Source organism: Capronia epimyces, assembly GCF_000585565.1.
Source record: "Capronia epimyces CBS 606.96 chromosome Unknown aczIQ-supercont1.6, whole genome shotgun sequence".
In the NCBI taxonomy this organism is placed as follows: domain Eukaryota; kingdom Fungi; phylum Ascomycota; class Eurotiomycetes; order Chaetothyriales; family Herpotrichiellaceae; genus Capronia; species Capronia epimyces.
Window position 1 is genome coordinate 314764 of NW_006912909.1, and position 25003 is coordinate 339766.

Consider the following 25003-nt stretch of genomic DNA (forward strand, 5'->3'; position numbering starts at 1 on the left):
TTAGGGTTAATCAGGGTTAGGGTTACTTGATTTACAGTGGTTCACGTGATTTGTCTTTCCAATGACTCGTCGAGTCACGTGCTGGCCGAAACCGGAACCTTGTCCGAGGCCGCTTTCCGGGTGTGAGTGTGTGTGAGTACCAATGTGAGTGTGTGAGTGTGCTTTCTGAGGAGGCCCAACTTCTATTGTGTATTTAACCGTCTTCCACAATCTAAGATCTCGCCACAGCTACCTTAGGTAGGTACCTATATCCTTCTTGCAGCCCGTGTGGTATCCCTCTTGCATCCCCTGTATCCAGTCTTCTCCAAACCTATCTAGGCAGTCATGCCCCAACTGCCAACAACGACTTCACTGTATCCACGATACTTTCCTTCAGAGATCTATATTCGATTCCCAAGATCTCCTTGCTTCGAGAGTTGTCATATCCATACACATCTTTAGGCGTCTCGTCCTCAATGGTTGCAGGAAGTTTATCCGCCAGTTGCGGGAAGTTGTCTTTGATGATCTGAGCAATAGCACCATTGGAGAAATAACCCGCCGTGACGAAGAATCTCTTTCCTCCAGCTGCTGGTGTTTCTATCGCTTTGACATGTGCAAGCGCGAGGTCGCGGACATCAACAAACAAGTAGAGGCCGGATGGTGGGATGCCGTCTTTGTTCTTGCCCTGAATCAGATCGCGAATGCGGGCATTCGACGTGTTGATCGCATCCAGCGAGTTGAAGTAATGCACCACAGGCCCCAAGACCAGAGGCGGGTTGATTGTCACCACGTCGAAATTGGGCTTCTCCTTCTCGACAAAGTCCCATGCGGCTTTCTCGGCAAACGTTTTGCTTCCTCGGTAGCCATCTCCGGGACTTCGGAGAGCTTCCTCCCAGGTGATGGGATTCCAGTTGGCCTCGGAGTACACCTTGGCAGGCTTGTCGGGGTTCATGATGGCGGCAAAGGACGAGGTAATGACAATCCTCTTGACTGTGGGAGCCGACTTCTTAACTGCCTTCAAGATGCCAGTGGTGCCGACAATGGCGGGATCGAGCAAGTCCTTCTTTACGTCGGTCACATTGAAGTGAAATGGGGAGGCGGTGTGGAGAACGGCCTCGAAAGGAGGGTCGGACTTGACGGCCTCATCAAAGGCCGTCTCCTGAGCAATGTCCTTGACAATGACATAGCTGAGTTTACTTGAAGGAGTGCCCGGATGGTTGCTCAGGATCTTTTGGCCTTTCTCGTCGGACCGGACAGTAAAGACGACGTCGTGGCCGCGCTTGAGGAGCTCGTCGACGGCATGAGCGGCGATGAAGCCTGAGCCTCCTGTGAGTAGAACCTTGACCATGGTTGCTGTGTACGATAAGATGATAATGCTGATCAATCAAACACTGGTTAGCAACAGGCTGTGGTCGGACGTTGGGGAAGGATGCTTTGGGGGGTTTTCAGGAATGGCATCAGTTCCTTTTATACTGGCACGATGATGAGCCGGAGAGAGACCCGTATCTCCCCCCCACCATACAGTACCCGCGCAGAGCTTTCTAGATTGATTGGAGATATTGCGTCTTCACGTCACTGGTCACTGTTTTTGCGTGTGGCTTGACACTTGGATGACCATTCGTGGACACCTTTGCCATTGACCGGGGATTGATTCCCGGCTCGTTCTGCTCTGTAATTCCGTTTAAACCCATTATAGCCGAGCCTCTCTTCCATTATCACCACGCGTTTAGTCAGGGTGCGGTTGGGCCTGAATCCGCGCTTGGCCAGGTATGGGGGTAGTAGGCTTGCTGTCTTGGGGATGGCGACGATTGTATTGCAGCTAATTGCTGTAGTATTTGTCAGGATGCATAACCAAGAGTAGTCCGTATTTACTGGTAGTGAGACAAGATGGCGCTGATAGTGCAGAGTGACGGGGTGTTGGGGTGTTGGGTGTTGTGTCATTTTGGTGAGGGGTTGAGGTGCCACTTCAGCCACTGAAGATTTATGTAAGCCCACCAGCCACTTTGCGCCACTTACAGACGCCACAGCCACACCATCCACCTGCGTCTGATGAGGCTGCAGTCTTTGTCCTGGACATCGCACCGTCACCCTTCCCGTGATCTCTGAGACCAGAGTTTTTGACTATGGGCAACGACGGCGGAAGGTAAGTGGGATCCGATCCCTGCTTCCATATTCAATTCCACGTTCTGATTGCTCATTAGTATCCCGACCCGGCGCGAGTTGGTCAAAGAAGCCGCCCGAAATCCTACTGCCAGCGAACTGAAAGACAAACAAAAGGAACATCTTGCCCACCGCTGGTCAACCTGCCCAGTGTCGCAGAAGCCGCTCATCAAACCCATAGTCTCCGACTACAGTGGAGACCTCTACAACAAAGATGCCATCATCCAATTCCTGTTACCCGCCGAAGCAAGCTCGGTCGACAAAGATGAATACGAGAAATTCATTCAAGGACGCATCAAGTCTCTGAAAGATGTTGTCGAAGTCCACTTTGAGGAGGAGTACGATGAGAAGGCGAATGCTAGCAAATGGATTTGCCCCATCACGTCCAAGGAATTGGGACCAAACACGAAAGCAGTCTATCTCGTGCCATGTGGACATGCATTCTCGCAAGAAGCCATCAATGCAATGAAGAGTGACAGTAAATGCGCGCAGTGCGCAACGCCTTATGAGGAACGCGACATTGTGCCTATTCTTCCCAGCACGGAGAAGGATAAGGCTTTCGTGATTGAAAGGTTCAACACTCTCAAGTCAGTCGGCTTGACGCATTCCTTGAAGAAGGCTAGCGGGGGCAAAAAGCGCAAAGCAAATGGGGAAGTCAAGCTACAGTCTGCGAGTGGAACACAGGCAGAACCAACCGAAATCACCGTTCATCGAGAGGGCAAATCCAAGGCCAAGGCGACCACTGCATCTCAGTCTGCTACGCCACGGATGGCGGACGGGATCAAAAATGCTGCGACTGCCAGTCTAACTGCTCGAGTTCTAGAGGAGGAGGCGGCAAGGAAAAAAAGAAAACAACAAAGTGAAAACATCAGTTCCTTGTACACCAAAAAGTCCGAGGACAACGCGAGAAGAAACACCGATTTCATGACAAGAGGCTTTTCAATTCCCGCCAATGCACGACATCAGTGAGGTACAGCGGGTGCACACATCCATCTCTTGTGGCTTGAATAACGCTAGAGCGAACCCTCCTACACGCAATCCTGCTCCTGCTCATATTTCGCGGTAGACGCCGTGGATGGAATCTTGAAGAGACGGATCACGTCTCGTCACGAAAATGGGATAGGACTAGGCTATGAGTGTCCACTGAGCGCGAGTGGTTAACCCAGTGCCTCGATCTTGTTATCCAGCGCTGGAGCTTCCGCTTCTGTGGTCTATCAAACCCTGTGGTTGATTTGGGCAGGCACGCGCCTCTCGAGTCATCCCGACGTCTCGGCTGCTCTATAACAGGGCTCTTCTAAACCTGGCCAGGCCCTTGAGCTGTCGACTTAGGCCTCGTTGCCACGAACTGGGCAGGCCTCCAGCTTCCCAGTGTCCTCGGCGACGACCGGTTGCTTACCCTTGGGGATTTGGTCCTCGCATCGAATGTGAAACATATCTCGGCCATCTTCCAGTCGTGAAGGTATGGCCTGACCTCAAACTTATCCATCACACGCATGACATAGTCGGTTGTGATGCTGCGTTATACCCATCTGATAGCGGTACCAGCCGATGTGGCGTTGAAGGGCATTAGTTGGCACACCTCGTGTGCGATCATCCTCCAAATATTGACGAGGCTCCTCGTTGTGGCTATGCATAGTGAGCTCTTCCATATAAGCTGGCTACATAGGTACCCCTGGGTACTGAGTCACTGGAGCAGTCTGCTCAACTGGACCCGTATATGTGCTAGTATCAAGGGTTCAGGGGTTGAGGGGCTCAGTCTTGTTCAGCAATACAAATGAACCCATACTCCGTATCTACATGTACATGTACACTGTAAATTATACTTCAGTACGGAGTACAGGTACACCTATTGTACCTACCTAGTTGTGCTTTTCTTGTCCTTTTCCTGTCCTTTTCCTGTCCTTTTCTTGTCCTTTTCTTGTCCTTTCTTGTCCCTTTCTCGTCCTTTTTCTCACGATGACCAAATAGTACATCATCCCAGCACGATGAAATTAAATTTTATCTACTCATTAATAGCAGGAAACAGGAACACTACACCATGACCTCGTTGAACCTCCCGCTCCCTGCCAAGAGTCAGCCTTGTGCCGTATGACGACGTGGGGGCCTAACCCTAACCCTAACCCTAACTCCTTAGCCTAAGCCTGACGCCCCTAAGCCCTAAGCTCTAAGCTCCCGGCCGATCAACCTTGTAGAAATGGACATTTTCAGCGAAGTGGACAGAGCACGCCATCGACTCCCCGTTCTATTGAATGATCATGGCGCCATGCCACAATCCCTTTTAGCAAAGCGATACTACACTACCCCAAGCACCAAAGCTTTTCTTCATATTACAGCACAGTGCACACAGGTGACAGGACTCGTATGATCTGCGATGACGCTGACAGCCACATGGAATTGCTTATGCTTCTATCCAGTTTTTCCTGGTTTGGCATTACGGCAATGACGGTAAGTACAGTACCTTGGAGTCGATTACTCTACACAACGTGATGCAACGTAGCATTCATTCCATTCCTGTATTGGGATTTTCTGCCCTTAAACCCTCGAGAGTCCTTAAGGTTTCTTTGGTTCCATTCTCCTTCCCCTTCTTGTTCCCATTCCTGGTCCTCAATTTCAAAGTGCTGGTGGGTTGATTTGTTCTTTGATTGTGCACATCGACATCGCCAGCGCCAGTGAGCCCCTACAGGACCTACGACTGGCCAGTGAGCCTCTACCAAGGACCTACAACCGACCCGGGTCCATTATGCAGAAAGATGTGGAAGCTTTAGAAGCACACAAGGACCAATCGTCGTCGTCGAGCCCGACCGAGCCTGGCTTGCCCGGTTACGGTGACGGTGACGGTGATCATGGCGCAGTCGACGACGACACATATCACATCCAAGCCGACCGGCTGGCTCGCCGACTGTCAGCCCGTCAAGTGCAGATGATTGCGATCGGAGGCACCATCGGCACCGGTCTGTTCTTGGGCACGGGCAAGTCCCTGGCCACGGGCGGGCCGGCGTCGACCTTGATCGCATATGCCATTGTCGGCGCCATTGTCTTTGTCACCATGCTCTCCTTGGGCGAAATGGCCGCCTTTGTGCCCGTCGCCGGCTCCTTCTGCACCTTTGCCGGCCGCTTCGTCGACGATGCCCTGGGCTTTGCCTTGACTTGGAACTATTGGTTCAATGATGCCGTCTCGACTGCTTCCGACATCATTGCGCTGCAGCTCCTCCTGCAGTTTTGGACCGACAACTTTCCCGGCTGGGCCATCAGCTTGATTTTCCTCGTTGTCGTTATTGCGTTGAATCTTTGCCCGGTGGGGGTATATGGCGAGGTATGCTTTCTCACTCACTTACACACACACACACTCTCTCTCTCTCTGTGTGTTTGCTCTCTGCACCTCCTCTGCACCTCTCTCTGTTATTGTCGTTATTGTCGTTACTGTCTGTGTGTCTTTCTGCTCTCTACACCCTCTCTCTCTCAGTGCGCTCTGCATCTCTCTCTATTATTGCCCTTCTTGTCTATCTCTCTCTCCTCTCTGCACCCTTTATCTGTCGTTCCAATTCTAATTACTCTTCCCAGGTCGAATATTGGCTCAGTCTCCTCAAAGTGGTGACGATAGTCATCTTCATCATCATCGGAATCGTAGTCAACTGCGGCGGCAACCGAGACCACCACTACATCGGCGGCCACAACTGGTACATTGGCGACGCGCCGTTTGTCGGCGGGATCGGCGGCTTCGCGTCGGTGTTTGTGACGGCATCATTCGCGTACGGCGGCACCGAATCGATCGCTATTACTGCCGGCGAGACGAAAAACCCGTCGCGGACGCTGCCGCGCGTGGTGCGCAACGTGTTCTGGCGCATCGTGCTGTTCTACATCCTGTCCATCCTCCTGATCGGCCTGGACGTGCCGTACACGTACCCCAACCTGAGCGAGAAGAACACCAGCACCAGCCCGTTCACGATCGTCTTCACGCAAGTCGGCGCCCACGCCGCCGGCAGCTTCATCAACGCCGTGATTCTGACCAGCGTCATCTCGGCGGCCAACCACGCGCTGTTCGCCGGCTCCAGACTACTCTACACGCTCGCCGTCGACGGCTACGCGCCCAAATTCTTCGGCCATCTGAACCGCTTCCACGTGCCCTGGGTCGCCGTGCTGGCCACCTCGGCCATCAGCGGCCTGTGTTTCGGCGCCAGCTACATCGGTGCCGGCCAGCTGTGGTCGTGGCTGCAGAACCTGGTGGGTGTCTCCAACCAGCTCTCGTGGATCTGCATCGGCCTGGCCTCGCTGCGCTTCCGTGGCGCCGTCAGGGCCCAGAATCTCGAGCACTTGCTGCCCTTTAGGAACTGGACTTATCCCGTCGGCCCCGTCCTCGCCGTCGGCCTCAATATTGTCTTGGTGCTGGTCCAGGGTTGGTCGTGCTTCAGTCCGTCCTTCTCCGCCGTCGACTTTGTCTCCTACTACATCGAGATCCCTATCATGTTGGTCATGTTCGTCTTCTGGAAGCTCGTCAAGCGCACTAAATTCGTCCATCTGCATAACATGGATCTGCTTACCGACAGATACAATCTGCAGCACGACTACATCAAGCCGGAGGCTGCACCAGTCGCCGAGTCTGGCGAGGATGGTGGTCGCGGGAGTCGAAGTGGGAAATTCCGCGGTCTAGTCTCGCAGGACGAGGACGACAAGACCTGGTTGGGAAGGGCAAAGAGGTTGGGAATGTGGTTGTTCTTTTAAGAAGCCTTTTAAGAAGCACTGGGCTGGTCTACCATAAACTCCGTACATGTCGAAAGGCTCCATGTTCTCTATCAAAGTGTAAGCGTCGCAGGCGAGCGCATGCTATATAGTATAGTGTAGCATAAACCAGCCTTCTGGTTAAAAGGGCAAGGCTTGGAATGCCTAATTTTGACAGTACAGAGGACGAGGACGAGAACTCAGTCTTACACCCAAGGTAGCCTCTTTTCTGTCCCCTTTTTGGACGTAAACTCGGCGGTTTGACTCGTATATCATACCGTCTGGCCGGATCAGTCCGCCTTGTTCTTCTTTCTTGAAAATTGCCATTCTTCTTGCTCTCCAAACCCGCCGGCTGCCATCGGACTGTCTTTGTCGTCCTCTTGAACACCCCCTCCGTACGATGGGTCCTGATCCTGATCCTGATCCTGATCCTGATCCTGATCCGGCACTAAAGGCATGTAAATGTCTCCGTCTTCGCGGGCCTGCATGTCTGGCATGGAATTCAAAGGAAGGAATTCACGCCTCGCCCGCATATAAGCCAGCGTCCGCATCCACACCAGACTGTGGTCGTCGTCGTCGTCATCGCTGGACTTACAATCGATCATCTCCTCATCTGTACTCAGCAGCCTAGACTTTCTCTTCTCCAGGTATTCAGCAAAGGTAAGAAACGGGGGTGCCTGAAACTCCCGGGCATCAGCTTCAACGCCGGTAGACCAGCATCCATCCTCACTCCTTCCATGAAAAACCTCGTCTGGGTCGTAACCACATTCTTCCAGAGCCTCGGTCCACTCTCGGAGGTGGTCACCCCACCGGGCACGTTCTGACGGTGAATCTCCATCATCATTGATTGCATAGACATCAGCGCCTGCGGTGATCAGTAGCATAAGTACATCTTTCAACTCGCCATCAAATCCGGGAACGACAAGATTTTGATAGCGGCGATGTTTCCGGCCATGCTTCCAGCCAAGTCTGGTGTTATAATTCAACGCGATGTGAAGGCATGTGTTTCCCTTGTCGTCACGGGCCTGGCAATTGGCTCCTCTCGAGAGCAAAAGGGCAATTTTGCCGGGAATCTGGTAAGGGTCCGACCAATCACTAGAGTGTGCCTCTGCCAAAATCAGTATCGGACTTGTAGTGTCACCCATGATGGCGTTAGGTGTGACAAAAGGATATGCATAGTCCAGTAAGGCTCTTGCAGTGTCCTGCAGTGATGTTAACCTCATTTGTACGGCAGTCTAGGGTTTACATACCACTGATGCACGTTCGAGAAGACAGAACGCAATTGAATCAATGCCTCCAAATGTATGGGTAGGATCAGCAGCAAATTGTAACATCATTTTGACACATTGCGTATTCCTGCGTCGCGTATTGGCGGTAACTTCGAAGTGACTCCAGAGTGCCTGAGCTAGCACATTCCTATAAATAACTCAGCACGCGAATATAACTTCTCGATCAGAAGCTGCATCGAATATTGGAGCGTACATGAAATCCTCAGGATCTCCCGTATCTGGGACGAAATCCATCTCAAAAGCGTCCACATCAGCTCCGCTATCAAGCAAGAACTTTACCATGAGGTCGTTAGACCCATCCAATGCGTACTTAAAACAACGATTAGTCCTGCTTGCAATTGTGCTTTAAAGGGGGGTCACGTACACCTAGTAACGATCGACCGACTTGATCACAGTCTGTCAAAGAGCCCCGCCCAGAAATGAGGAGGCGATACATGTCGTCAACAGATCCGTAACGCGCCACCAGGAAGATAGCCTCGGTCTCGTGTCTGATGTTTCGAATCTCCAGAGTGGATGGTGGGATAGAGGACATGGTGCGACCAAGCCAATGCTGACAACGAAAGATTAGTTGCTTCTTGGAGGCCAAGTGTAATGTCGGGGTCAACAAGACTGCGGCAGAGAAGATTTCACCCTGGGTTTGGGAGTCATGGTCGAGCTTTTGCGAGTCGTTCGATCGTTTGACCTTGGCCTTGGATATAAGGTCAATCCGGGCGAACTCTGTTTGCCATGAAGCAAAGATAGTCTCCCATATCCTTGGGCTCATTACATGAGTGGATGCAACGGAAACGCTTGGTACCGATGTGGCCGGTCCCGTGGTGATGGGATCAAATACCCAATATCGCTTTCTGTTACGCATTATCGAAGTAGCAGAGGGTGATTTGAAATCATCTGTCTTCGGAATTGTTGCAGGTTTGAGGGCTCCGACGCTCGGGGGCAGCTCCTCGGTGTGGCGATTCCTATTAAGCGTACCTAGGAGCTTCTCGTCAAGAAGAGGTCCTGTTTCGTGCCGTGCTGCTGCGGAAGATGGTACATCGACTTATGACACGTCAGCTTTCAACGGCACGAAATGGATAGGCTTGTCCGGGTTGGGTCACCTTGAGTGGTTGCCATTTGGAGCTCTGGTGCAACCTGGAAAATGCTTTTAGTGCGATTGATCTCATGGAATACATAGTCTTGGGCGATTTCAGTATGACTGCTCATAACGGTGCTGTCGATTGCTGCAATTTGATCCAAGATGGTCACAAGGTTCCGAATCGATGCTTTTGCCTCGCTGGGATCAATACTGCCCTCACCATTCGTCGATATTTCCAAGAGTCTACGCAGTCCATCCAGAAAATTTTGGTCACTCAGGGGGCTTCTCTCTCTCGTCTCGAGCGCCGTCTGATGGGTACTCTTGTCTTGGAGGTGCAGGCCAGTTTCCACATCCACTCGAAGCCTTTCGATTCCGGTACCAAGTGCGCGGATATCGTCTTCGCTGGACTTGGAGATTGTATTTGCGCGATTCAAGCTGCCGAGAATGGCGTCCAGTGCAGACTTCAACGCGTCATACTGGATAGTCTGAGCTTGTCGTTGCTGCTCGCCAGCAAGAGCGGATTGAGCACATGATTGTTGAATTGCGGCTATTATTCGATCGTTGTCCGTGCGGTGAGTAGACACGACATTCTGTAGGGTTTGTTCTTGAAGTCCCACATTCAAGTTAATCGACGTCAGTGTAGAGTCTGTATGGTTTCCTCGGGCCTCCCAGGCGGACTGGAGGACGTCCATCCGTTCCAAGATGTTCTGGCCCGCATCAAGGATCTGGACATGGTTTCTGTGGCCGTGGGCTTGACTGAACCCGTCAAGGGCTTCTGATCCTGAGGACGATGTTGTTGGTGCCAAGTTGACTTTCGACAGCTCTTGTAAAATGCGGTCGCTGGTGTCGATCTGCTGTGTCGTTTGGTGCAACAGTATGGTATCAATGTTTTTGTGGATCTTTTCCAACGCTTGTTGCATCTTCTCTTCCTTGGCCAGACCTTTCAGCGCCTTTAGCGCGCGGTCTACCTTCGAGGCACCAACGGGTGGGACTATCTTGGAGACACATGTCTGTATGACTGCCACTTGCTCGGAGGTGTTGTCCACGACTGCTTTGAGCGCTTGGGTCACATCTTGAGGGAGGCGGTCAGACTCTGTCCGAAACGAGATACGCTCAAGTGTGGCCGTCAGTAGAGGTAGACGGATGGAGAGTGCACGAAACGATTCAGGAATGTCCGAGGTTCTCGTGGTAAACTCGTGCAGTCGAGAGACAACTCTGCTGCTGAGGTCGATCAGAGAGGAGATGGAGGCCACGAGGCCGATGATGGCTGCTGCTTCAGCCATGTCGGCGACGTCGACTTGGGCCTGCAGGCTTGATGGGCACACCAGCGGCTGATATGGAGATAGGTTCAGATGTCATGATTCTAGGAGCGCACAAGGCACACAAAGAAAAGAACCGGAGCGAGACACATCTCTAAAGAGCCTTACATGGCGTCTGCTGCGATCCCTCTGCACTGCCCGGCATGGCTGTGGCTTTGGCTGTGGCTGTGGCTCAGGCCGCAGTAGCACAGGGGTTTGGATGGTCCAAAAGATACATGTGAATACCAGTCACTACCAGTTAATTGATCTGAACTTCCCCACCAAGCTTGGGGTTGAGTCGCCGGGAAAGGATTGGGCGGGCAGTAGCCCAAAGGACAGGGTTTTGGAGAATGTCTGGATTTTAATTCTCTATGCTGTTGACAGTGTCCGGTAATGTATTGCTCTGACCATAACATGAAGCTCGTTCTGAAGTCAAACACGGGGAAAAGGATGATGTCGGTGCCAGCGTTGCACCTGCCCCACGGGGTAGTACATAGGTAGGTACGTACTCGTACCTAACTGTACTCCGTACCTAGGTACCTTACCAATGAGTGGTGGTACAACTAAGACCCCGCCTGCGCCCGCTGCGCCCGCCTGCGCATCTTGGCATATTGTTCTGCACCAGTTCTCGTTCGACCTGGTACACACGCCCAATATATTTGGAGGAAGGGTCACTATCAAACCAAGATATCAAAGCAGCATTCATTCATCTCATTTGATCCTACCTGTTATTGTCATTTTGAAGCACGAAATCCAGCTGATTTTGATTTTTACATAATGGCGATAGTATTGGACAAGGTTGCAGCCCCGCCGTCGATATTCAGAGGAGACACAGTCATGAAAAAGGTCCAGCGCTGATGTTTTTCCGCCAATGCCGCCAATGCTTCCAGGTCAAGCAGCTCGCCCAGCGGCATTCCCCAACCAGGGAGGCAAGCCGTATGCAAGCGACCGACTGTTGAGTAAGGCATGTCAGAGACATTCACAAGCTTGACCGTAAATTGTTCACTGGCAGGGGTGAGGCACTCACACGAACCATCGAAGGCTGGAACAGCTTCACAAGCCAACGAATCCCCGGCGACGGCTGCAAAATTGGAATCCCAGAGCCACTCGATGAGCTCCGGGGTCGGATCGATGCCAACATGTGTCTGATTCCCGCCAGCAGTGAACGGGGTGGGATCTTCTGGGGTCGATGCTCGGATATACTTGCTGAGGCCGCACCGAACCACCAATATGTCACCCTGGCGCGTCTCGACCTTCTCCTCTTGGAGAATCTCCTGAATCTGGTCCAGCGTAATGCGGTACGGTCCAAGCGGATTGTATTCAATTCCTTTCCTGGCTGCATACCGCACAAAGTCCACCAAAATGCCTCGTGCAACTATCCCACCACGCTGTGACAAACCTGAAACGAGACACGGTCAGTAAGCAGCCAACCAAGAAGCAAGCTGCTTCCGGATTCAATGTTCATGTTGTGTGCGGTGTGCTACCGCTGGCTTCAAGACTAGGTACTTACTCTGAATGCCCAATGATTTGTCGGATCTGTGTATCGAGGCGGCTTCATATGGCACCCCGTTGTAGTATACTGACAGGTCCTGGTTGGCGAAGTGAACTTTTGCCCCGAGCAATTAGCATCCATCTGTGTGTCAGGCTCTTCAAGACAGCCGGAGAGAGCAAAGTCGGTTCGCGGGACTAGGAAATCAGCTTACGAAGACCGTCCCACTGACTGGTCGCCTGTGTGTTGATCGTGATCTCATCATCTACACATTTCTGTTCGAACGCATCGGCCAAAAACTTGTGGCTGAACTCGCAGCGTCCAATATTCGAAGAGTGATATGGCAAATGAAGAGGCAGACTAAACATGGAAGCGTGTTTTATTAGATGGATTTTAAACACACATGGGGTGTCGGTCGGCCAGTGTGCCCGTTGTGGGTGAGCCAGCGAGCACCTACTTGAGCACCACTGATTCTCCCGCCCTGATCTCTTCCTTGGCCGCTAAGATCGCCTCTGGAGTGATGAAATTCAACGTGCCGTACACATCTCTTTTGCTATCTTTGTCGAACACCCCCCAGGCCGAGCCTTTCGGGGCGCCTTGCTTGATGGGCAAGTCTCGGTACTTTGGCACTTTGACCCCGGTCATGGCCGAGGCTGCGGCGGCTACTGTCACACTTTGACTTGTGTAACAGAGACAAGAGGTAAGAGGCGCTGTGGATGGTAGAGTTTAGTATGATTCAACTGGAAGCATACGGGACCTCTATGTACATATATGTTGCTGCCACGGCATGCTGCCCATAGAGGTACTGGAGAAAATTCCGGGGTCCGGGTTGCGTGGGCCGGCCATGGCAGTGGCACCAACGCCCACTTGGAGTCTCGACGATTGCCAACCTTGACCACCGAATTCCGGAATTGGCATTCGAGCTCGAACTCGATACAAACCTTGGACAACTCCATATAAGATACCCGACGAAAGCCTCAGGCCTCAGATTGGCAGAACCCACAGATCTGACCACAGAGACTGTCTGGCATCTGCATAGTATGACAGCACCTCCGCACCCCGGACCCCGGACCCCAACTACTGTACGCTGGAATTTCCGTGAGATTGGAGACGAGAAGCATGCCAGCCCGTTGGGTCGGAAAGGTACCAACTTACAATATTCCGTGCTCCTAGTCCAGCAAGGTGTCGGCATCGGAAACTGGACACGATATACATAAGTCGTTTCCAAGAATTGCATTGAATCTCAATGGCTACGCGTTTGGCTGCCCCCTCAGGCTCTCGTTTTGATACATTGCCGGGAAGATCAACACCACAAAGGATCGACTTTATTGGGATACTCAAGCAAGGTCTATAGAGAATGGCTCCAATGGATCCAGATAATAGTGCGCTGCACCTCCATGCCCTGCAGAGCCTGGAAGCTTCGGATCGCGTACTTGCAAAGGTGAATGGAGGCCTCGACGAAGTCCACCGATACGACATGATCACCACTGACTGGCTGCAAGAGGTTCTTGGTGCGAGCACGCCCGGGGCCGAGATCACGCAGTGGGAAAGGACAGGCGGACACAAGGGCATGACCAGTCGGCATTTCTTACAGGTGGAGTGGAACGAAGCAGGGACCACAGCAGAGCTCCCGACTTCGATCTTCATCAAGGCCACGCCCGACGAGGGTCTCTTGAGAGAAACGTTGTCCATGCTCCACATGGCCGAACTGGAATCCAACATCTACAACGTGTGCGGGAAAGATCTGGCCGACCTCATCCCCCGCTGCTACTATGCGAAAGCATACCCAGGTGGCCGCTTTATCATTCTGCTGGAAGACCTGGTGCAGCGGAACGTGGAGGTGCACTGGATGGGCGACGACTGCTCGGTGGAATACGCCAAAGCGGTCGCCGTGGCCCAAGGTAAGATCCACGCCCGCTTCTGGAACAGCCCGCGGTTCGAGGGCGACGGGGACATGGTCTGGGTGCGGCCCCGGACGCGACGATTCGGCGAACAATGGTTGCAACGGCAGTTCACCCATGTTCGTGCCACGTTCCTCAAAAGTGACCTGGGCAAGGCCTGCCCTATCTATGTGCGGAACTTGATTGAGAATTGGGAAAAGAACTGCACTCGGTGTTATGAGTACTGGGACAGGAAGCCGCCCACGTTGGTGCATGGCGATTCGCATCTCGGCAACGTGCTGAAATTCTCCGACGGCTCCGCCGGATACTACGACTGGCAGTGTCTCTTCCGCGGGTATGGCTTTCGTGACCTTGCCTACTTCCTCATGTCGGCGCTCACGGTGGAGGACGTCAAGGCCCACGAAAAGGACATCTTCGATCTGTATCTGACCACGCTCGAGGAGAATGGTGTCACCACTGTCGACCCCGCCGAGGCATGGCTGGACTATAACCTCTTGCGCTTGGAGCGCCTGGATTCCACCATGACCTCGCTTTCCCTCGCCGGCGGCTATGGCCACGCACGCCATGCTCTGGAGCGCCAGCTACAAACCTTGACATATACCACCCAAGAGTACGACGTCGCGTCTTTGCTCGACAGCGTCGTCACGACCGGTTCCATTCAGAAAGCATAGAAGATTACCGGAGATAGAACCTGGGCCGTCCTGAAATCTGACTGTGCGAGCTGCCTAGCTTGAAGTGTGGTGAAAAGACCGTCAGTGATAGAAGAAGGAGTGCGTAGTCAAAGGCTTCACTGGTCCAGGTGAGTATCCTCCCATCGGTGTATGGGCATCTTGTTCAACCATCACATATGGTAAACTGTCCCTTTTTAGTGACTAGTGATTAGAGGAGAACTTTTGTATGAGTGTCCGAACATATCGCGATGTGGTGCACGAATGGCAAAGTTTCGATACATGAAGCGAACTTGAACGCTTGGATAAAGCGACTGGTAAAGCAGCGAGCACAGAAGCTAATACGGAGTAGTACGGAGTATGGGAGTCCACCCAAGTTAAACACGTGATTTTGTGCTTGGCACATTTTGCCAATGGCAGACCGTTACTCCGTAGCAGTGCTAAATTAGTGAATCTGCTCGTATTTCAATCTCACAGCTTTGGTTCAACCGTGTGCAGGCAAAGAATCAGCCAGGCATTAGCTGGTCTGACTCTGCAGCCATGAGTGCTGTGCGATTGTCACCAGCAGCAAGTCTGCTTCGCAACTCGAAGCTCTTCGCGATTCCTGCACCATTGACGTTGCCGCCAACCGAACCTTCATCAGAACCCGTCGCCTTTTCCGAAACAGCTACCACTCCCTACCCCCTGCGAGCTGCACTGGAGACTCCGACGACCTCTTTGAGGAGGGGAGACTGGGGCTTGAAACGGTCCTTGCCTGTCCAGCAGACCACCAAAAGTGGAACGCCGACCATCAGAATACAAGGTGGAATCGATACTCGCGAACACATTGCAGACTTCGAGTCGGCTGCCGACCATGTCATCACTCTACGGAAATTTCAAGAGTTGAACCTGAGGGTGACCCTTCCAGCGACGAGAGATAGAAGATCGAATTCCCGGACCAGTGTTTTTCATCCTGAAGTCGATCACACTGCAGCTGAACCCCTTCCAGTCCTCGATAAGAAATACGCCCCTTCTTCGTGGCTCAATATGACCCCGTCCGAGCGTACGGCGCACCTCCCACAACATCTCAAAGAGACCCTGCAGGAGGCTGCAAAAGAGAAAGAAGCGGAGTCACACTCCGAAGGTACACCTGCGAGTCACTCGGCTCCTAGTCCAGGTCCGTCACCGTCCTCGCTCTCCGCTCAAACGACCAGAAGATGGAGGTATTCCGGCCCGTACCTCGCGGGCATGAATGGAATGGAATATGAAACCTTCTTGAAGAAGATCACCAAGGAAAAGAGAGCCGAGTTCACGGCATATGTGAAACGTCACCTGAGTGAGCAGCGACTCGAACAACACCGCGCCGCCGCGCTTGGAGAAGGCAGAGCGGGTGCAACGAAGCCCGCCGAGGTCACTGAAGAGGATGTTGCGGGATATCTTCGAGAGCTTCGTTCAGAACCAGGCAAATTCGGTCCCCTCATTGTAGAATTCTTCGATTTGGCCGATGGGCCACGGCCATCGTCTCAGACCACAGACCCTTGGTCATATGGACGTGATACCATCGCCGCAGACCCGTACAGGGAATCCGGACCACCTCGGACTCATCCATCGGCCGGTCTGTCTTATCTCAACTCGGAGATGTTTTCACAGAATGACATATTGGTTGGCCCACGAGACACAAGGCCTCCAGTTCCAGCGCGACTACTGAGGTCAATCCCCACCACCCACAACAGAAACATTCCCGTCGTCGGTGTGGCTGGATTTGTTGTCCCACAACCTACTCACACGTCATTAACAGACTACAACTGGAAATGGGAACCTACGAAAGATGGTCCTAAGATGGTTGTAACTCCTACAGCTGCTACGGTCTCACATGCTGGCAAAGCGGAGATCCAGACTCGACTTCAACCCTCGTGGCACCTGGAAGACGACGTTCCAGTCAACAGCGCAGAGAGAAAACCGAAAGAAGACAGCAATGCGGCGAACAAACGCTCTGTCGCCGGACAGATCCCCCGCCTCGACAAGGCCTCTTCGAGGCGTCGATATTCGAGCTCGAGGCCTCCTCCTGAGCCGAGTCAAGACATCAGCGAAGAGATTGACGCCATGATGCGAGCGGCGTCGTCGAATCCTCTGAAGAAGATCTAGATGTAATTTGTATAGAAATACTATCACCTCTTGCCATCGGTTCAGAGTGCGACCCTGATTGTAATTGGGCTGTACACCATGCCTTCTAATCTGAGACCAGTTTGTCGTCAGGCTGACTTCGTGGTATACTACCGAGGTCTAAAAAGGGCCATTTGGCGACGGTAAGGCTGTAGGAGTGCTTGACAGGGCGCGATAGGTCTGAAAAGAGGGTCCTCTCACAGCACCACATGCCACGATGTCGAATCCTTGGTTCCCTACTCTTGCTGTACGAATGATGTGGATTATACCAGAACACCAATGTTAGGAATAACCTAGTGTGAATAGGCAGAGCACAGTGAAGAGTATAATCAATGTATTAGGTATTCCTTGACGTATAGCCTATATCTACTTACGAGTGTGTGGAGAATTCTGACATCCCCTGCGACTCGACGCTATACCCCGTACTCCATACTAGTGTGTAAAACTCTCAGGATGCATCATAAGGTAGTCTGCATTTTTAATCTCTTTTGTTTCATTGATCTCTCCTCTTATCCACAACACTGATTATCGCCAAAGGCTGCGCTCGGCGCGTAGCGTAACATGACTGACAGAGCGGTAGATAATATCCTTCCTCTATTCAGTCTTGAAAGGTTTTACATCTGGCAGACACTGATCTCTCTCACACAGGTCGCCGCCGCCACTTTGGCCCGCTCGCTCATTCGTGCGAGCCTTGGTCGAAGCCTCAAGCGTTCCCGACACAACCAGCCCTCCTGTCGCTACGCCTCAACCACTGTTTCCGCCTTTGGTACGAACTCCGAAGGGCCAGTGCTGCCTAACATCGTTCCTGGGAAGAAGGTGACATCGCCGCAAACGCTGACGGAGAAGATCCTTCAACGCCATTCCGTCGATCTTCCCCAGGGAAAGGTTGTCCGAAGCGGTGACTACGTGCAGATTCAACCCCACAGATGCATGACGCACGATAATACCTGGCCTGTGGCCATGAGATTCATGTCCACAGGTGCCACTAAGATCAAGGATCCTGATCAGCTTGTCTTTGCACTTGATCATGATGTACAGAACAAGAGCGCCAGCAACTTGAAGAAGTACGAGCAGATACAGGAGTTTGCGAAGAAGCATGGTGTCAATTTTTTCCCCGCAGGTCATGGGATTGGCCACCAAATTATGGCAAGCTCATCTGCGTCGGATCCATACCAGGACGTTTGGTTGACTAACGGTTGCGTAGGTTGAAGAGCTTTTCGTTTGGCCGGGAACCCTATGCGTTGGGTCTGACAGCCACAGTAACATGTACGGAGCTCTGGGAAGCTTGGGAGTGGCCTTGGTCCGGACTGACGCGGCCGGCATATTTGCTACGGGGAAGAGTTGGTTCCAGTGTCCCCCAGTCGTGCAGGTAAATCTTCTAGGCACACTACCGCCAGGCGTACGTGGGAAGGATGTGATTATTGCGCTTTGTGGGCTCTTCCCACTAGATGTGTTGAACCACAGCGTGGAATTTGTGGGATCCGAGGAAACCATGGCGAGTATCCCCATGGACGACAGACTGACTATCAGTAATATGTCGACTGAATGGTCTGCAACATCTGCAATGGTATGGTACCTGCTTGAGCAACACTGTTTTCTGCATCCCCGTGAGCCCGACTGATTGGTCATTCTATAGTTTCCGATAGATACGACACTAGAACGTTGGCTCCGCTATAAGGCGACAGAGGCAGCAATGCTAGAGGATCGAAGCACTCGACAACGGATCACGCACGAAATGGTGGACGAACTCTTTGCCAACCCTCTCCGAGCCGATCCCGGAGCGCACTATGCAAAGAAACTCTACCTTAACCTCTCTACTCTGTCGCCTTATATCTCGGGACCTAACTCGGTGAAAATCTCAACGCCACTGCATGACCTTGCTACACAAAACATCAAGATAGACAAGGGATACATTGTAAGCTGCACCAACTCGCGAAGCTCGGATCTGAAGGCTGCCGCCGAGGTATTTCAAGCTGCCGCCGAGTCAAATGGTGGTAGGATCCCCAAGATTGCAGATGGTGTCAAGCTGTACATCGCAGCAGCTTCGGCCAGAGAGCAGGCTATTGCTGAGGATGAAGGTAGCTGGCAGACCTTGGTCGAGGCTGGAGCTACTGTGCTCCCACCTTCATGTGGCCCATGTATCGGACTGGTAAGCTGTCACTGCTCCCGCTCCCCGTGGGGAATTTCGGGTTGAATAAATGCTAAGTATCAATCTGTAGGGGACGGGTTTGCTAGAGGATGGCGAGACGGGAGTCTCTGCATCAAATCGCAACTTCAAGGGCCGACTCGGATCAAGACGTGGGTTCCCTCCCCATTCCAATTGTGTTCGAGGCATTGCAGAGGACTAACAGTGGGCAGTTGCTCATGCGTACCTTAGTAGCCCCGAGGTTGTGGCTGCGAGCGCCCTGCACGGCGTTCTTTCAGGTCCCGGCGTTTACAAGGTGCCGGAGAACTATACTGGGGTCGAGTACGGGTACGGCACCGGAAACCCTGACACTATCGAAGCCAAGCTCGGCAGTGCCCTCGAACAGCTCGAGTCTCTCATCGACAGGATTGAGACGACTGCTCCCGTCGACGATGATGCTGCCCAAGCAGTCACGAACATCCTCCCAGGCTTCCCCACCAAGATAAGCGGTGAAATTGTCTTCGCTGATGCAGACAATCTGGACACCGACAATATCTATGCTGGCAAATATACCTATCAAGACCATATGACGACCGCAGAGATGGCAAATGTGTGCATGGAGAATTACGACCCGGAATTCAGGTCCATCGCCAAGCCTAACGACATCCTCGTGTCAGGGTTCAATTTCGGGTGTGGCTCATCCAGAGAGCAAGCCGCAACAGCTCTTTTGGCCAGGGACATCCAACTGGTCGTGGCGGGCAGCTTCTCGAACATTTTCGTGCGGAACGGCATCAACAATGCACTGCCTTGTCTAGAACTGCCACGTTTAGTGGAGCGTCTTCGTACCATCTTCTCGGAAAAGATACCTACCCGCCGTACAGGCTGGACCCTGACCTGGGATATTGCCCGGAGCACTATTGAGGTACAGGAGGGAGAGGACGGAGAACGTTGGGAGGAGAAGGTTGGAGAGTTTCCCGAGAATCTGCAGGAGATTATCGCGAAGGGCGGACTGGTAGGATGGGTCAAGCATGAGCTTGCGAAGGCTGCCTAACGGACCTCAGAGAGGAAAAATAAAAGTCCATGTAAATAAAGCCGGCGTGTAGAGAGATAATAAACTCCTCGGACTGGTTCATCCCAATAAATAGATACTATATGCGCACGTCACATTTCCGTTTCCAAGATGTCTGTCTTATTTACTGGGCTACGGGTATTTCGAGACATATAAGGTATCTGCTGCAAGGCTTGTCGAGCTTCAAATCCGGCAAAATACGCGCTGTTTTCCTACTACAGGGCATTTGCGGCCTCGTCCGGGGTCTCGTACAACATAGAGGCAGTAGCGCCGTTGTCAAACATCTTATTTGACTCGTAAGTCGGTTGATTCGTGGTGTTGTGACGAGAGAATAAGTGTTGCTAAGTTGCTGTTGGTAGTGGAGGATACAACTTGAATATGCTAGAAGTGAATACTATTGAAAGTGATTGCAAGGAAAGATAGAGGGTCTCTTTTGGTAGAACAATCCTCCTGGTATATATGATACTCCAGTACAAACAGGAACGTGATTAAAGAGTCATAAACAAAGTCGACTTACTCGATCTCTCTCATTCAAGTATACAACGCATGTGCGAAATAAGCACCCATAGGTGCGAAATACTCTGTACTCTGAGCCGTGATGAAAGTCCAAGTGAGATAACGTCCTAAATAGGAATAGCGCAAACACAGTCCACTTGTCCCCTATCCGTACAATCTTATCACTTGGCACACAGAGATCCACGCCAAGACTTTCACAGGGCTCGAAAATTGAATTGAGCGAGCACACCGCACTGCCTGCATCTGCATCTCGCCCATTCATCAGGTCACCGTCGACTTTCCTCACCTCGATCAATCAACCTCTTTCGCCAGAACACCGTCAAGATGGGTCGCGTTCGTACGAAGGTCAGTACCGACCAGCACAGAACCCTAACGCGGATCGCAAGGATTTCAAACTGACTGTTCAACGCACGCAGACCGTCAAGAAGTCGGCCAAAGTCATCATTGAGCGCTACTACCCCAAGCTCACGCTGGACTTCGAGACCAACAAGAGAATCTGCGATGAAATTGCCATCATTGCCTCGAAGCGTCTTCGCAACAAGGTACGCACTGCAATACCAAACCAATACCATGACACAGCTCAGCCACACACATACCCACGTCGCGTTCTGTCCTGTACCGCTGGGCGTGTGCGGTCGAGATGAATCTCTTTTTTTTTCTCGATCCGCACGCTCCCAGCCGAGTTGTGTCTTGTCGTGTGGTTTTTTATCTGTTCTTTTCTCGTGCGCGAACTCGACCTCGAACTCAGCTAACAAGACTTTCTTAGATCGCCGGCTACACCACGCATTTGATGAAGCGAATCCAGCGCGGACCGGTGCGAGGCATCTCGTTCAAGCTGCAGGAAGAGGAGCGAGAACGCAAGGATCAATACGTGCCTGAGATCTCCGCCCTCGACTTCACCCAGAACACCGAGAGCGGCCAGCTCGACGTCGACGCAGACACCAAGGACCTGCTGAAGAGCATGGGCTTCGACTCCATCGCCGTCAACGTCGTCCCGGTCGCCCAGCAGGCTCCACAGGACCGCGGTGGCCGCAGAGTCTTCGGCACCGACCGACCGGGCCGGAGGGATTAAATCCATCCATCCCATCCATGCACCGATCCGATTCGATTCCGATTCCGTCCTATGATCATCACGAATTGTCACCGGGGATGGTTGGAGGCAGTGGCGTGAAAAAGGAATAAAATCACATACGAGACAATGCTGGCTTGGGGTTGGTTGAGGTTGACACTTGTGTGCGTCTGTGGTGCTGCCGAAGTTGAAGCCGAAGCGCATCGACTATTTCCATTGCCCATGCCCTTGCATCTCTTCAATGCAATGCACATAGGGCCTTTCTCACGAGACAAATTACCGACTTGCTACTCTGCTGGAAAGGGATTGCGCGACATGGCGTGGCCTTTAGAATAGTGCTCCTGCCATGCGCGCAGCAAGGTGCTTGACAGTCGGATCGGATTTGAAACAAACCAAAAATCGAAATCGAGACCGAATTCCACAATCAAAGGTGTCGCCTAGTCCGAATGGACGAAGCTTGATTGCCAAACCTCCTTTTTCCTTTCCCGTTCCCTTTTTCCCTCTCCCTCTCCTCTCCCTCTCTTGTGCTGTTTTGTGGTACCCTCCTCGTGGCCGCTGACCGATAAACACCCAGTTGTTGATTGTAAGTTCTTATAAATCCCATCTAGACCGTAATAGTGCGTGGACGCGCCTCAAGCCTAAGCCCAAGCCCAAGCCTAAACCTAGGCGTCAAGCCTTGTGCTAGAGCATCATGACTATTCTGCCTAAGTGCGAGTCCAGTAATAGGATAAGAGCACAGAAACGACTCTTCGGTAGGTTGTCATCGTCTTCAAGTTTTGATTATACTCTGTAGTCTTCTCCGATAACCAAGAAGGTCCAACCCGACTCTTCTCACGGTCATGTTGAACAACACCGGCCTCCCAAAACGCCATCGCCATGCCTGTACATATAGTTAGACCACCATGGTCCAAGTAACCCATTCCCCAAGCACGTTCAGTGGTACACATCAAACGAGACCATTTTTGTCGCTTCGAATCTCCCGTTCAATCAGCCTTGCCGTTCGTCATGCCCAAAAGCCCCTCCTTCCCCTCAAGGTGGAAATAGCCACTGCTGTTTCTGCTCAGATTCTTCTTGAGTGAGGTGCCATTTTTCAGGACCCAGAAAAGTGCAAAGACGGACAGGATCAAGATCCCAAACGAGAAGTACGGATGATAGGTTCCGAAATTCCGAATCTGGAAGAAAATGTTCTCAAAGGTGCTGATGGTCGACTTCGGGGTCAACTTTGGAGGGTTGGCAACTATTCGAGGCAGCGTTTCGAGAATCGAGGTTCGAGAGGGCATAATATAGGCTCCAGAGTCGGTGACATCCCAGTAACGGCGGTTCTAAGCAAGATTAGTCTTGTGCGATCGTTCAGCCTCAGGAGCAAAACTCACATCCTCGTCGTTGATGATAACCCTTTCACCCTTTGACACATCCACTCCGTAAGTTGACCGCAGCCAGCGCTCCCAAAAGATGCCGTCTACCCAGGCAAAGGCCACCCCTTTACGGAAGTTCTCCTCGGTAATGCTGATGACAAAGCTTTTTGCCTGCCGCAATGCACGTTGATCATTGCGATCTTCAGCTTCCTCGATCCGCAATTGTTTCGAATCACGCAGTTCTTGTCGTTCGAGTTGGAAAGCCTGTGTTTGTTTGTCCATCCACTCCAGAGCCGCGTTCTTCAACTCGCGCCTTGACTGCATAAATTCGTCGGGCCGTTCTCGCGATAACATACCCAGCACGACGTATTTTCCTGCCATGAGTTCCTTTGCGTTAGATGCGGTCAGTTCGGGGACGATCGGCAACCAGACGGACTGCATCCAGGTCAGGACTTTTCGGAAATCTCGCATGTCTTTTGGTGCAAGAGCGTTGTAGTATGTCGGCCTTCCATCTCGAGACACCAGCAACCTTGGCCAGGTAGAGATTTTGAATCGGTTGGCCAGGATTTCCGAGTCGGTTTTAACGATCTTCGCGTGTCCAATCAAACTCAAAGTCAAGCGGTCCAAGGCGGCAAAATCTTCGGAAGTGGTGGCATCGTCGAAGAAGTAGACAAAGATGACCTCTTCCGTCTCCTCCATTTCCTTGAATGCGGCGGCATCGACATACTTGACATCGCTGTCCAATGCCTTGCTGGCGAAGGACAACAGGTCACCGAGCCCACGTAGGCCTTGATACTCGACCCGCTCGCCACCTCGGAAGAAGTAGACGGTAGGATAAGCACTGACTTTGGCATCTTTGCACAGACGGGGAGATTGTTCACAGTTGACCTCTCCGACGTTGAGCTGCCCTTCCATTTCCTTTGCCATCTCTGCCCAGGTGGGGGCGAGATGCTGGCAGTGCGAACACCACGGCACGTAGAACTTGATGAACCACGGATCCTGCGAGGTAGTGACGAGCTTTTGGAACGACTCGGCCGTCAGAGGAACCGAGGTCCCCAGGGGGTTTGGCGGAGTAGCATTTTTGGCGTTCTTGAACCTCCCCAACTTTGCAGTCTCGGACGCCAACATTGCAGACGACGTCTCGGTCGACAGTTCAGCTGCCTCTTTGTTTTGCTTTTCGCCTGCAGCCACTCCTGCAGCTGTGTCTTTGTCTTTGGAGACAGGTTTCTCCGGCGCAGCCGTGCGATCAATACCTTTTGCGCCTGGCTTGGGGACCTTGACTCCCTCTCTGGGCCGCGATCCCGGCTTGATTTGTTCCAGCTTTTCTTCCACATAGCTGCTGAAACCCTCCATGGACCTTTCTCCCGAGTACCGCTCCACGAGTTCGCCATCTTTAAACAGCAAGAATGTAGGCCAACCTTTGATCCCGTGTTTTTCACAGACATCACCATAGGCGACACAGTTGATCGAAGCGAAATGAAACTTGTAATACCCGTGGAAACTGTTAGGCGACGACAAGTCTGGCTGGCCATCCTTGGTGCGGCCTTCGAGAGGGTCCGAGGTCACGTAAAACTCGTAGAGAGTTTGCCAGAGCGGCGCGACGACCTTGCAATGTCCGCAGTAGGGTGAATAGAACTTAACCCACCTGAGTCCTGTCAGTAACATTTCCAGGGGCGCCAACGTGTCAGTCTTACCAGTATCCATCTTTTATTGTTTCGGAGAACTTGTCACCCTCGATTTCTTTCATGGGAGGCACGTTGATATCATTGAAAACAGTGTAGTCGGCACCATCCCCTCCATTGGCAGAAGAGTCTGCTGCAACTGGATCATTTGTCCGGACCTTTCCACCCTTTTCTGAACCCGGCGGTGCTGCGGCCGATATTGACAAGACGGCTGTAAGCGCCCATGCCAGCAGTGCTGGCCTCATTGTGTAAGTTCACCACCAATTCTCTCCGTCGTAAGGCCAAAATGTTTCGATCAGGATCAGCGAGGGGCGTCGCACGGTAGGGGATGAAATCGGGAGGACCGTGCGTGTAGGGAGACACCACGTTTCAAGAAACCTCTGAGCCGAGCTATTGTGCGACGAGAGCGCCACGAGTACGAGTCGCACCGAGGATGGAAGCTACCCAGAGTGGCCAGATCAACTAAACGGCAT

The 25003-nt window shown here is 52.3% G+C and overlaps 11 protein-coding genes across 11 annotated transcripts; 6 read left to right on the plus strand and 5 right to left on the minus strand.

Annotated features, from left to right (window-relative positions):
* Nucleotides 1-322: 322 nt before the first annotated feature.
* A1O3_06987 (dihydroflavonol-4-reductase) lies at nt 323-1327 on the minus strand (the record flags this gene model as incomplete). Its single annotated transcript, XM_007737101.1, has 1 exon — nt 323-1327. One exon carries the CDS (start codon nt 1325-1327, stop codon nt 323-325), a length of 1005 nt encoding a protein of 334 aa, XP_007735291.1.
* Nucleotides 1328-2102: 775 nt separating this feature from the next.
* Nucleotides 2103-3108, plus strand: A1O3_06988 (uncharacterized protein; the record flags this gene model as incomplete). Its single annotated transcript, XM_007737102.1, has 2 exons — nt 2103-2122; nt 2181-3108. 2 exons carry the CDS (start codon nt 2103-2105, stop codon nt 3106-3108), a joined length of 948 nt encoding a protein of 315 aa, XP_007735292.1.
* Nucleotides 3109-4879: 1771 nt separating this feature from the next.
* A1O3_06989 (AAT family amino acid transporter) lies at nt 4880-6858 on the plus strand (the record flags this gene model as incomplete). The annotated part of the gene is made up of 2 exons (XM_007737103.1): nt 4880-5452; nt 5701-6858. 2 exons carry the CDS (start codon nt 4880-4882, stop codon nt 6856-6858), a joined length of 1731 nt encoding a protein of 576 aa, XP_007735293.1.
* Nucleotides 6859-7145: 287 nt separating this feature from the next.
* On the minus strand, nt 7146-8000 carry A1O3_06990 (uncharacterized protein; the record flags this gene model as incomplete). Its single annotated transcript, XM_007737104.1, has 1 exon — nt 7146-8000. One exon carries the CDS (start codon nt 7998-8000, stop codon nt 7146-7148), a length of 855 nt encoding a protein of 284 aa, XP_007735294.1.
* Nucleotides 8001-9197: 1197 nt separating this feature from the next.
* On the minus strand, nt 9198-10499 carry A1O3_06991 (uncharacterized protein; the record flags this gene model as incomplete). Its single annotated transcript, XM_007737105.1, has 1 exon — nt 9198-10499. The coding sequence occupies one exon, from the start codon at nt 10497-10499 to the stop codon at nt 9198-9200; it is 1302 nt and encodes a 433-aa protein (XP_007735295.1).
* Nucleotides 10500-11284: 785 nt separating this feature from the next.
* On the minus strand, nt 11285-12648 carry A1O3_06992 (uncharacterized protein; the record flags this gene model as incomplete). The annotated part of the gene is made up of 5 exons (XM_007737106.1): nt 11285-11466; nt 11542-11913; nt 12025-12120; nt 12218-12363; nt 12461-12648. 5 exons carry the CDS (start codon nt 12646-12648, stop codon nt 11285-11287), a joined length of 984 nt encoding a protein of 327 aa, XP_007735296.1.
* A 721-nt stretch (nt 12649-13369) lies between these two features.
* Nucleotides 13370-14575, plus strand: A1O3_06993 (uncharacterized protein; the record flags this gene model as incomplete). Its single annotated transcript, XM_007737107.1, has 1 exon — nt 13370-14575. The coding sequence occupies one exon, from the start codon at nt 13370-13372 to the stop codon at nt 14573-14575; it is 1206 nt and encodes a 401-aa protein (XP_007735297.1).
* Nucleotides 14576-15112: 537 nt separating this feature from the next.
* On the plus strand, nt 15113-16696 carry A1O3_06994 (uncharacterized protein; the record flags this gene model as incomplete). Its single annotated transcript, XM_007737108.1, has 1 exon — nt 15113-16696. The coding sequence occupies one exon, from the start codon at nt 15113-15115 to the stop codon at nt 16694-16696; it is 1584 nt and encodes a 527-aa protein (XP_007735298.1).
* A 579-nt stretch (nt 16697-17275) lies between these two features.
* A1O3_06995 (homoaconitase) lies at nt 17276-19890 on the plus strand (the record flags this gene model as incomplete). The annotated part of the gene is made up of 5 exons (XM_007737109.1): nt 17276-17815; nt 17919-18281; nt 18351-18863; nt 18934-19012; nt 19073-19890. The coding sequence occupies 5 exons, from the start codon at nt 17276-17278 to the stop codon at nt 19888-19890; spliced, it is 2313 nt and encodes a 770-aa protein (XP_007735299.1).
* An 858-nt stretch (nt 19891-20748) lies between these two features.
* On the plus strand, nt 20749-21496 carry A1O3_06996 (40S ribosomal protein S17; the record flags this gene model as incomplete). Its single annotated transcript, XM_007737110.1, has 3 exons — nt 20749-20769; nt 20841-20966; nt 21191-21496. 3 exons carry the CDS (start codon nt 20749-20751, stop codon nt 21494-21496), a joined length of 453 nt encoding a protein of 150 aa, XP_007735300.1.
* Nucleotides 21497-22476: 980 nt separating this feature from the next.
* On the minus strand, nt 22477-24775 carry A1O3_06997 (protein disulfide-isomerase; the record flags this gene model as incomplete). The annotated part of the gene is made up of 3 exons (XM_007737111.1): nt 22477-22815; nt 22867-24493; nt 24543-24775. The coding sequence occupies 3 exons, from the start codon at nt 24773-24775 to the stop codon at nt 22477-22479; spliced, it is 2199 nt and encodes a 732-aa protein (XP_007735301.1).
* Nucleotides 24776-25003: the final 228 nt, after the last annotated feature.